This window comes from Octopus sinensis, linkage group LG9 (assembly GCF_006345805.1).
Source record: "Octopus sinensis linkage group LG9, ASM634580v1, whole genome shotgun sequence".
Taxonomy (NCBI): Eukaryota; Metazoa; Mollusca; class Cephalopoda; order Octopoda; family Octopodidae; genus Octopus; species Octopus sinensis.
This window is the reverse complement of record NC_043005.1, coordinates 22031437-22044436: the sequence shown is the minus strand read 5'-3', so window position 1 is coordinate 22044436 and position 13000 is coordinate 22031437. Positions and strand designations below refer to the sequence as shown.

General features: G+C 35.3%; 1 protein-coding gene across 1 annotated transcript in view; it reads right to left on the bottom strand.

Annotated features, from left to right (window-relative positions):
• LOC115215518 overlaps positions 1 to 13000 on the bottom strand; it is a 530737-nt gene that overhangs the window by 5699 nt on the left and 512038 nt on the right. The window contains exons 37-41 of the mRNA XM_029784691.2: positions 12607 to 12777; positions 9492 to 9731; positions 9126 to 9359; positions 5714 to 5890; positions 3896 to 4134 (exon numbers count right to left, since the gene is read on the bottom strand). Of these exons, the coding sequence (XP_029640551.2) occupies positions 4055 to 4134; positions 5714 to 5890; positions 9126 to 9359; positions 9492 to 9731; positions 12607 to 12777 (902 nt within the window). The 3' untranslated portion in view covers positions 3896 to 4054. The remainder of the gene's footprint in view (positions 1 to 3895; positions 4135 to 5713; positions 5891 to 9125; positions 9360 to 9491; positions 9732 to 12606; positions 12778 to 13000) is intronic.

Below are 13000 nucleotides of genomic sequence, written 5' to 3'. Positions count from 1 at the left end.
GGTTGATATCTGGTCTGGAGGTGGGGGTACCCATACTCATCAAAGAATCCACTGAAATGGCTCCTGCACCACTGCTGTGTCACTTTGGATGTATAAGAAGGAGTGCCATCTTATGTGAACCTGTAATTATTTCCAAATGCTTCGGTCACACATGAGAAAACATTAGCCTCCAACATTTTTATGTAAATTGCTGAATTGATCTTCATCACCTCTGCTGCCCAAACCATCACTCTGGCAAGTTTCATTTAGTAAAATACCTTACAGGTGCCATTGGGAACAGCATATGACCTTGTGGTCAAAATCCTGCATATCTGGATGTTTGCTACAGCCTCCATGGTGAATATCTTTTTGTCTGACCAGATGAAGATGTCAGCAATGCTCTGAATCTCTTCTCCCAATATCTTGCACCTGTCCATTTGCTTTGCTTTGGAAGGAGCCAAAATTAGGTGTCAACATTGTAATTCTAATGACTTACAATTTAAGTCTTCATGCATGACTTGTCACATGTCTCAATATTGAGACTTTTAGACATTTGACTCATGCCCCACTATGGATTTTGTGACACCCACTTTCAGATGACATCCACCAATTGTTTCACCCTTACAGCTTGTTTTTCACCTAGAATGGGTTTACTATTGATTGAACTTGTCTCACTGTAGTGTTTCATGACTTATAGACTGTTTTTGGATGAATGCCAGCCCTTTAAACCATATCTTTGGTGCTATGTCTTACTTTTTTCAGAGCTACAATCTCACTTTGCCTGTTAGCTGCCATATTGAAACATTTTACTTGCCGAATGTAAACAAACAATGGAGTGGTCATGAACAATTGAATGTTGAGGAATGCTTTTTATTTGTGTGCAGTTTCAAAGTGAATTTGATAAAATAAATTTATTGGCAATTCATTACAGTTTACCTTTCACACCCATCCTTCAATCTTACCCAATCTTTATAGTTGTCACCTACCCCTTCCCCTCACCCATTCCCCATCTCTCCTGACCCCACACATTATTGCAAGCTCCATCTACCCACACTCCTGGTTCTCCTGTCCTCACTCCTACTAATGTTGTACCTTGAAAATTCAACCAGGCACCTCATCACTAGTTTTTAAAATCTCTTTTCACTTCCACCTGATCACTCCCATCTACTCTTCTAAAATGTGAGTAGCTCTTCCATAGTAAGAAATCTGTTCTTCTTTGGTCGTTTCTCTCAGACTTCAGCTCACCACCTAGCATAAAGTCACCTCTCTTGGGATTTGCTGACATGCAAGGTGTATGGTGACCTGACTAAACAAACAAAAAAGAAATGTACACACTGTGAAGTGCTTAGCACTTCCTAATGGTATCCAACCCAAAGAAGCCATGTTAAAGACATTGGAACATGTTGTTCTCTGACTTGTCACTGCTGGTTGACCCATTTAACATATATCAGCAGGAAAGTCAGACATTAAATAGTAACGATGATAAAGATGATGATGATGATATATGTGTACACACACACACCTCAAATCCTGGCATAAAGCCAACTTTTGAGAATGATGGGGAACATATAATATTATATATATATATATTGTCATTCAAATTTCTTATATATGTTTAAGTTGCAAGATTGAAAAAAAGAAAGAGAAAAGTTCCCTCCACTTTTGCTTCTCAACACCTGGAATAAAGCCACTTTTCACTTCATAATACCTCCACACATCCATCTACCCACTCACTTAGTTATGGGATTTTCCCTTCATTGTTTTTTTTTAATCTTGCAGATTATTAGGCAACTTCATTTGTCTGTCTGTCTGTCTGTCTGTCTGTCTGTCTGTCTGTCTGTCTGTCTGTCTGTCTGTCTGTCTGTCTCTCTCTCTCTCTCTCTCTCTCTCTCTCTCTCTCTCTCTCTCTCTATATATATATATATATATGTGTGTGTGTGTGATCTGATCAATAAGTATTGCTATAGTAACAAAGGTAAAGCATGCAAAGTGAAGTTGCTTGGCACAGATTGACCTTGAACTCTGCTATGCATGCACACTAAGTTTTAACATTCTATCTCACTTCCCTTAAATATAGCAGTGCTTGGAAGGAAGGTGTGTAGCATGTGATCATCGCATTGTCCATGACAGAAAGTTGAGCAGAAAATCAGCATCAAATTTTGTGAAAAGCTTGGCAATACCTGTTCAGAGCCCTATGCAAAGTTTTTAAAAAGTTTCCATCATTCTTAACAAATCAAAGAGATCTTGCGCAACTGAAACCCAGTTTTGCTTTTTTGGTCAGCTGAAAGCAGTTTTGGCACAAACTTGGCAGACGCGTCTCATACCCAAATTTTCAGTTATAATGGACTGAACTGAACTGTAACTTATCTGCACATCCTCTGATAACTCACAGATGGTGATTTGATGATTTCCCTTCACAGATGCATGCAGATATGCAATGTTTTTTTCAGTTTTGTTGGTAGCGGGTCTCCCAGAACATTTGCTAACATTGACATTTTTCAGCCATCTTGGAAACATCTGAACCACTCGTATACTTGTGTGTGGCTCATACACTCCCTTCCATACACTTTCTGCAACTTTGCATAGGCTTCTGAGAGGCATGGATGTGTGTCCATATTCATATCTGTTTAATGTTTATGCCTGTGGGCGTAGGTATAGATATTTAGTGTTTGGACTGTTTTTTGAAAATGAATTTTCTTTGGTGACTGCATTGTGAGATGATATAATTTTTTTGTTTAGGATTGTGTGTGTCTTGCATGATTGTGTGGTATTTTTCTACAGTGAAAAAAGAGCAGATACTAGAGCCATTCAGATATGATGGTGCATGGTCTATAACTTCTCATTTTATGTTTGTGGTGATGTTGTTTTCTTTTAAATTCCCAGAACTGTTTGGACAGGGATGTTTCAATCCTTTTGTATGTGGTTCAATTTGTCTGTGTATGTTGTAGGTATATGTCTTTAATGGTTTTGCTAGGAGCATTGATATAGTCTCTTTTTCTTTGCCCTTTCTATGAAACTTTTGCTTCATAGACTATGTTAATTTGTAAGCAATTTCTGTGCAATGAGTATGTCCTACTTTTTGTGCAGTTGCATCTTTGTTCAGTGTTGTATCTAGGTGTGTTATTATTTAGTGATTACATGGTGTGTTTTATGTTTTTTGAGCAACTGTAGCTGATGTTGTATCATGTCTGTTGAATAAACTGTAGTATCTGTGTTTAGTTGGGAAATGTTTATCATGCACAACTCCTATATTCATTAAATGCCATTTCACTTTTGCTCAATTGAGTATTTTTTGTGAAAATGTGAAATAGCATTTAATAAGTACAGCAGTTATTTCAAGTTCCATGATTGAAAAGTGCAATATTTAAACATACATATGTAAGATGTAACATGTATGATCCAGTAGTTGTCCAGGCTAATGTAACAGTGAGAAAGTGTGAGAAATAAATGTGAAGACATTCTAAGGGAAAGGAGGATAATTCCATTCTTTGAAGATAGGTTATGTCTCTTTAAATAAAGTGTCAGTATTGAGTTGACTAGAAAAGACCTGCCTATAGAGGATGAAAATGGTTAATGTTGAGTGGATGTGTTTTATCTTGAGAATAAATGTCAAGTAGCAGATGTCAAAATCTGTGACTAGATGGGATAGTTGAGTAAGTGAAAGGCTGATGTGTGTATAACTATGTCTAATCTGTTGAGCATCAAGGTAAACAAATGCCATATGAGAATGCCTTAATATTAATTACAGTTCCTTGTATTGCTTTTTCATCAGGAATGTATCTACTTCTGTCCTTATAGGAAACCCGTCAATGTCTTTGAAGAAATGGTTTCTATATCTTATGAAGTACAAATGGAATCTTAAATTTCAGAAAAAGAGGAAAATTAAGTCCAAAAAGAAAATACAAAGAATAATTACGTTGTACTCGTTGGTAGTAATCTCTGTCATCGGCTGTCTTTAATTTCGTGGAGGTAGCTGCAGTTTGCTTTGATAAGTAACAATCCCCATTTTCTTTATTTATTTCAAATGATAAACAATTTTTGTCAGACCAACATTTTTTTAAGCAAGCTTCCTTTGTTACATTTTTCTTATTCCACAATATTTTCCTTTTACATCCAGAATTGCCTCTTTTACTGTCGCAAAATGATTCTGAATATCTAGAGTTAAAGCAAAATTTGGACCAATGAGAAATAACAACAATAACAACAAAGATAGTTTATAAAATAGATAGAAAGCCAGAAATTTGAGGTTGGAATTGGCTTATTAAGTTGGCCTCTGTATTTAACTGGTGCTACATTTTATTAGTCCTGGAAAAATGGAATCAGAGTTTATCTCCGCTGGATTTGAACTCAGATGTAAAGAGCCATAACAGATACTATGAGACATTTTGTCTGATGCTGTAATGATTCTGAGAACTCTTAATAACAACAACAATAATTAGTATTGTTGATGTTACTAATATTTGGAGTAAAGATTTTTGCCAACATAACATGGCAGTCTTGGTTTAGGACGAATGTTGCTGTAATTTAGCCCCAGGAGACATTGTCTCCAGCTGGCTATATGACACAAGGGAAATAAGAACACAGATTATGTCGTATAACCATCTGGAGATATCTCCTGGGGCTAAATTACAGCAACATTCATCTTAAACCAGGACTGCCATGTTATGTTGGCAAAAATCTTTACTCCAAAGTACTGTTGCTGAATATCTCTTGTTGTGAGATTTAAAAATAGTAATTTTCTAATTTACCAGTATTTATAATAATAGTTTCTAACTTAAATACAAAGCCATACATTCTGCAGTAAGAATGTATATGTATAAAATAATCTCAATCTTGACTAATGATTCTTTTATCAACTTCAGATGTATGGAAGGTGAAGTACATCCTGTTAAGATTTGAAACCAGAATGTAATGGATATAACAAAATAGGGCTACTCATTATTTTATTAGTTTTGACTGATGGGCTCTATCAGTTCAAGTAAACTTTACAGTCATGAAAATGTTATTAGATGAGTTCCTTTCGAGTGTTGGACTTCACAGAGGCAAAGTGGCCGAGTTCTTTTTGAGTGTTGGGCCTCAGGGAGGCAATGATCAAGATCTTTGGCCTTATGTGAAGCCGAGCAAAATTGCAGTCGTGACAGATACCAGTCTCACTCAAATTGCCACTCATGCCAGTGGCATGTAAAAGCATCCTAGTGTCATGCAAATGGCACCTGTGCTGGTGGCAACCTAAAAGCACCCATTATTACACTCTCAGAGTGGTTGGCATTAGGAAAGGCATCTAGCCATAAAAAACCATGCCAAACTGGAGTCTGGTGTAGCCTTCCAGCATGCAAACCTGGTTAAACTATCCAACACATGCCAGCATGGACAATGGACACTAAGTGATGATGATGATGATGATGGGCCTGTCCAAATTCTGCTCAAAATAACAAAAATACATAGTATGCACTTCTGGTGTCCAAACATTGATGACTTGTGGAGTTATGCTGAAGAGAAACTCTCATGTACAGCATGGATCTGTGTATCTACTGAATTCACTGTGATAATTGCTTTGTTTCCCTTCTTTAACAGGACAGGGAAGGCTGTTTTCTCTGTTTGATGGTTACAGTAAAAGAGTCTGTCTGAATGATTGATGTGGTTGAAAGGTCTGAGGACTGGATCAAGCCATAAAACAAAAAGTAAAACAAAATTACCTAACAAAACCTAACAAAAGAGAACCTGTATATGTTACCTTCACAAGGAGTCTCTACTGAACTCCATTTACTGCTGTTTTCACAAACTGATACTAGCTTTTCTCCTAATGGACAAGTATAGGTCACCTCTGATTTATAGGTGGTGGCTTTGTAGGACTTCGATGCATCAGCAATGTCTTTTGGAGGTCCACAGTTAACTTCTGCAGTAGGTGAGGCTGTTAAAAGAAATTGACAGTTAATAGTGCATGTATATTAGGAGGAGAGTGAAAACGATAAGATAATGACAAATTAAGAACAAAAGATATCTTTTTCTTTTATACTCTAGGCATAAGGCTTGAAATTTTTGGGGAGGGGGCCAGTTGATTAGATCAACCCTAGTCTGCAACTGGTACTTAATTTATCAACCCTGAAAGGATGAAAGACAAAGTCAATCTTAACGGAATTTGAACTCAGAACGTAAAGACAGACAAAATACCGCCAAGTATTTTGCCCGGCATGCTAATGTTTCTGCCACATCTCACCACCTTAGAACAAAAGATATCAAATGAAACAAACTTATGAAATTTGTCCCCCCATATATATTATATATATATATATATATATATATATATATATATATATATATATATATATATATATATATATATATATATATATATATATATATATATATATACACACACATATACATACACACACACATACATACACATTTTATCCATTGTATGTCCATTTTTCCATACTTGTAAAGGTTAACTAGATATAATGTTGAGATATATTTTACAGCTGAATGCCCATTCTGTTGTTAACCTACCTGTTTACAAATTAAGAGATTTCATATTCCTTACAACTTTAAAGGTATAAAGCCAGCAGATAAGTTGCCAGTGGAAATTACAGCATGTTACAATCTGTAGCTGAACAATTTTCAGAAAGTGTGAACAAAGATGCAGACACAAGAATGAACACACACACACACACTCTCTCTCTCTCTCCCGCACACACATTTATCATTTTATATATGATGGGCTTTATTCTCTTTCTGGACCAAATCAATTCACAAGGCTTCGTTTGACCTGGGTCTACAGTATATGACACTTGCCTAAAGCAAGTGGAATTGGCAAAGCCACATCATTGGAAAGCAAACATCTTACTTTCACAGCCCTGCCTGTGATATACATATATGTGTGTATATGTGCATATGTGTGTGTGTGTATACATGTGTGTGTGTGTGTGTATATATATATGTCATCATCATCATCATTTAACATCTGTTTTCCATGCTGGCATGGGCTGGATGGTTTAACAGGAGCTGGGCAGCTGTACAGACTCCAGCTGTCTGTTGTGGCATGGTATGGGTGCATTTATGCAGCATCAGCATGAGTGCATTTTATGTGGCACCAGCACCTGTAAAGGATTAGCCTGTGTGTATGGATGACAGTGATTTTACTAAGCTTGGCGCATTCTCTCTATTACAGAAAATAGCCACAACTCCCCGTCTCTTGTCGTTTCCTGAGTGAGGTCCAGTATCCGAAGATTACTTTCTCACCACTTTGTCCCATATCTTCCTGGGTCTATCCTGCCCACAGATTCTCCCCACAATTAAACCTCAGCTCTTCTTTATGCAGCTGTCCTCATCCATATGTATCACATGACCAAACCACATATATTTATACAAATATATGCACATATACATGTATATTATTACACACACACACACACACACACACACACACACACACACACACACATGTAAATGTGAAGGCATGTGACTTAGTGGTTAGGGTATGTGGCTCATGATTGCAAGGTCATTGATTCAATTCCCAGTGACGTGTCATGTCCTTGAGTAAGACACTTTATTTCATGTTGCTCCAGGACACTCAACTGGCAAAATGAGTAGTACCTGTGTTTCAAAGGGCCAGACTTTGTGTCATGCTGAATCTCCCTGAGAACAATGTTACAGGTACATGTATCTGTGGAGTGCTCAGTCACATGCATGTTAACTTCATGAGCAGGCTGTTCCATTGATAATAAACTAGTCATAGCAGAGACATCAGTGCCATTAACTTCTCAGGCCACTCCACCTCTTATACTTCTTAGATTAACGTGGTCCATGCCCAGCCTGAGCATCTGTGGGTCAATGTGAGTGCTTGTTATTGTAATAACTGTTTTTCTACCTGGTCAGCTTCTGTCAACCGTCCTACTAACGAATGCATGGAAGTTGGATGTTAAATGATGATGATGATATATATATATATATATATATATATATATATATATAGAGAGAGAGAGAGATAGATAGATAGATAGGTATGTCCGATCTATGGGGTTACCCTGGGTTTCACATTTATAAAGTGCTTAGCTTTACAGCATTTCTTCAGACCCTAAACCCATTGACTTACAGCCTCTCTAACAAGGGAATATTGTGAAAGCATTTTAAATAACAAAGTACTGGGAAAGATAGAGAGTTGGTTATTCCTTATGTTATTTTTTTATGTTTTATTCATTTATAACAAGTATTTTTGACTGTGCTCAATAACTTCTCTTCAATAGGTTTGCTTCTCTGGTTTGTTTTAATGTTTTATAGTTGTTAAGCTTTAAAGTCCTTGGGATGGCAATGTCTATTTTGATGTCTTTTAATTTCTGTACTTTGCATCTATAAGTATGTAACAATTTCTGTTTGATATTTGATGTTTGTATTTGTGATTTGTAACAGTGAGACATAATGCATGTGTAGACATAATGGGCATATTGTGCAAGTATTTGGCCTCTGCTTCTTCTCTATGAATTCCCAAGCAGTGTATATGTTTATTTTTTAATCTTCTAATTCTTTTCAGTTTAAAATTAAAAAGTTTTTAGATCTCTAAAATACCTTAATTTTGAATTCTTAAAGGTTTTATCTTTTAATTTCTTAATTCTTAATAATTAGTTCTTAAATTTTAACTATTAATTCTTACTTCTAAGAAAATATTTAAAAATAATTATCTCAAAAAAATTACATAAAATTTTTTTGCAATTTTGCAAGCAATTTATTTTTATTTTAAATTTTATTTTACTTACTACTTCAATCCTTTTATTTTATCTTCCTTTATTTAATATATTTCATTTTATTTTATTTCAGTCTTAACCATAAAAAGTTGTGTTTTGTTTTTGCCTAAATCATTCTAGAAAAGTTGAATGATGAAAAAATATGGTGGTAACTGTTGGATCTACTGATGGTATTTGCTCCCATATTAAACACACATTAAACATGCATTAATCTTGCGAAAGCTGAGGAAGTGCAGTGAGCATTGAATCACCATTCAGAAACTCAGAATCCTGAATGTGAGTGTTTCATATCCATGACATTTAGTATGTATTGTACACATGCATATGCATAAATGTAAATACATACAAACACACATAGACACATGCATACACATACAACAATTAAAACAAAAACATTCGACTGACCTGGATTAATGATGTAAGTATCCCAACCCCATTTGTTAGGCTGAAGGTTTTGAGTCAAGTGAGTTGCATTACTTTGATCACAGGTTTTTGTTCTTTCATTGTACTCATAAGATTTGCATCCTGGATTTTGATGACAAATATGATGACACTCCTTTAACTCTATATTTTTCAGCCGGCCAAAAGTATCCTGCCCTGGTATGGCAGTTCTTTTAAATGTAAGAAGCTCATCATCAGCTAGAGAAAATAGGAAAAGAAAACAAGAAATATATCTTATACTTTCACACATACATAAAGTACAGATGGAATCACAAATTTCAGAAATTATGGAAAAGTGAATTCCAGTGATAAAATGCAAAGAATAATTACAATTTATTCGTTGGTAGTAATCTCTGCTTTTTGTTGCTTTGATTTTCTTAGAGGTAGCTGTACTTTCTTTTGATAAGTAGCATTTTCCACTTTGCTTATTCATTTCAAATGATAAACAAGTTTTGTAAGACAAACATTTTTCTGCACAGGTATCTGCTGTTACATTTTTCTTGTCTGCCAATGTTTTCCCAGTTACATCCAGAATTGCATCTGTTACTTTCACAAAATGGATCTGAGCAGCTAGAATAAAAGTAAAATTTAGGCCATTGAGAACAACAATAATAATTTTTAACATAGAATGTAGGTGAAATCTTTGAGGTTAGAATTGGTCAATTAAATTGAACCCCTACACTTAACCAGCATTTCAGTTTATTGACCCAGTGAAGGATTTGAACTAAGAAGTTCAAGAAATAGAAAAACATTCTGTCTGATGCTTAAAAGATTTCATCTTCAACCAGAAGAATAATTATAATTATTGTTGATAGTAACAATATTTATAATATCTTCTAACTTGAGCACATTCCGTAGTGGGAGTACATATGAATAAACCAATCTCAGACTTGACAAATACTTATTTTATCAATGTTAGAAGTATGAAAGGAGAAGTACATCTAAGTGAAATTTGAACCCAGAATGTAAAAGAATGTGACTAAATATGACAAGTTATATTTAATCACATTTTGTAATGTTATGCCCAGGAAAACTAAAACAATCTCAATTTCATCATTATCTAGCAAATAAATATGAAATAAGTAGTAAAAATGACAAGCTAGGAAGTTTAAATTGATCAAAATTATACTTTCAGTGCAATAAAAAAAGTGATTTTCTTTACAAGGATGCCTCTTCTAAATTTCATGACCAGAATGAATCACTAATCTGAGAGTAAAATTTAATCAATCATAACTTTTAATAAGTAACCATTTGTTTTTCATGCAGAAAGTGACTCTGAGTAATTTTCCTAGTTGTTCTTTATGGTGTGAATCAATGATCTGGGTTTCATTTTCAGACTTAGTCAGTTCATTTTACATACACAGTTAGTGTCCTTGAGAAAGACATGAATACCACATAATCTCATTGCTTTCTCTTATAGTGTTTGGTCATGTCTCTAAACAAGGAGTATGTAATAGATGACAATGAGGTGATACTTATATCTTTTACAGAAGTTAGTCGTTTCTGAAACTTCTCGAAATTCTGAGGTTGCCTCCCTCCTACACTTGTAAGATTTATATAGTCCATACCCAGCTCGAGTATCTATAGGTTCATGTAAGTGTTTGTTATTGTAATGAATATGTTAACATTGGTCCACCAAAAAGGCCAGGTGGAAGTAGTGAACCAAGTAATAAGTTGTGTCAGATTTGTTACTTGCTATAGTAAGTTCAATATTTACTGTGGACTAGACACTGTGGAAACTCCTATGTTGATGAGTAGCATGTCGAAATATTAACAAAATCTCCCTCGTTTACATCCCACTATCTTAAAAAAAAAAGCCATATTATCTTATGTAGTCCTAAGGATTACATAACTTATACAGGATCAAACCTGACACAGGTAGTGTTTCCCTCTCACAATCTGCTGAGGGTTAATGGATGGAAACACCAACATTCTTAGATACGCTCTGGGCACTGATAGAAAGGAACTGGCAAGTTTGTTTCAAAAGTCTTTTTGGTTTTGGAATATTGTGGACAACTTCAAGAAATCTTTGGTTTGGAAGTTCTACCAAAGGGCTTTACTGATTCAAGATAAAATCTACAGTCATGGAAATGACATCAACAAGCCTGTACCGGATGTGCCTCATGCAATCAATAAATTTTACATGCATTCATTCACTGTCCAGGCATTAATGATTTATATCAAACAGCAATTATCTTGTATGATTCAAATCTGGCTGTTAGTAAATTCCATCATGATGAGTATCCAACACCCCACTTTAACTGAGGAGAGAAGACAGTTTTCCTCTATCTAGTAGATATAGCAAAATAGGTGTGTTGGTTGAGGTTGTAAAGTCTGATGACAGTGACTCCCTTTTGGTCAATCTCCCATCTGAATTTTAAAATTTCACTTATAAAGAAGGTAAGGATGAAAAGGAAGATCGACCTGAAGGGAAATGATTGAAAGTGAGGTGAAAGTGGCAGGAGTGGATGGGGAACACAGTGCATAAACCTGTAGGTCAGGGCACAAGAAGTGGGGAGAACACTAATCCAAGGCGTTCATGGGGATCTTTGATGGAGGGTTTCTTCAATTGGCCTGAAACAGAAATCCTTCTGCATTCAAGGGGATTGCATCATCATCCTCATCTTTATTTTCAATGTATACATGTGTGCTAATTGAATGCTTTACAGAATGTATTCAGGCTCTGTTGGTTATGAGTTTAGATTAAGCCAAGGTCAACTTTGCTTTCATACTTGTTTGGGATAATATTGTAAACTACCAGTCAAATAGTAGGGTTCATGGTATCGATTAAACAACTCCCATAAAAAATTTTGGCTTTGAGCACAAATCAGGAAGCATTACTATTATTAGCATTATGGTAATTAAGATTGGTGGGTTGGAGGATAACAAGAGAATCAGAAGCTTATTTCAGAGGATTGTCAAGTTTTAGTAAAGAAGGACTCAAGGTATTATATTGTATGGAGTTTTGGATAATGACACAAATTATGGGTGAGAAAGGTCACATTAGAAATTAAAAGAGAAAAATGACCTAGATGAGCCAAGGTATAGTTGTGGATGTAATAAGTTCACTTAACCATGTAGTATTGGGTGGGATTTTGGCTGCATGGTTAAAAATTCACTTCACATCAAAGCCTTGTCAATGAAATAGGAACTATGTGGAAGCTTTCTTGAAAGAATGTGTCCACACTTCTTGTTTCTTTGTGTGGCATACATAAGTCATTTGCTAAATTAATACCTTACTTAGCCCCCAGATAGCTTTAATGTAGCCCACTGTGTTGCAAGCATTTGAAGTGGTTTCTAGACAGAGGATATCTTCTTCTCTCCTCCACAAAACACACACACAGTGGAAATTGCCAGCTGGTTTTACACTCACTAAGACATTTAACACAAAAATAAAACAAAATTATCTAGACATTAGCAAAAAGAGAGAACCTATTTATGTTACCTGAACAAGAGGGTATTACTGGATCCCATTTATTATTATCTTTACATGTTGCTTTGAATTTTTCTCCCCCTGGACAAGTATAGGTTACTTCAGATTTATAGGTGGTGGTTTTGTAGGACTTCTCAGCATTGGTAACATTTTTTGGTGATCCACAGTCAACTTGCAAAAAAGCTAGAAATGATAATAGAAATTGATATCAATGATAAGCATATATTAAGAGGAAGGTGAGAACAAGGAGATAATTACAAATTTAGAACAAAGGACATTGAATGAAATACACTTAAGGAAATTGAGCATAGACATACATACATACATACATAATTATTTGAGGGAATATTAATCCAAACTTACAGGGAAAAAATTCAATTTAGAAATACTAAATCAAATTTCACAC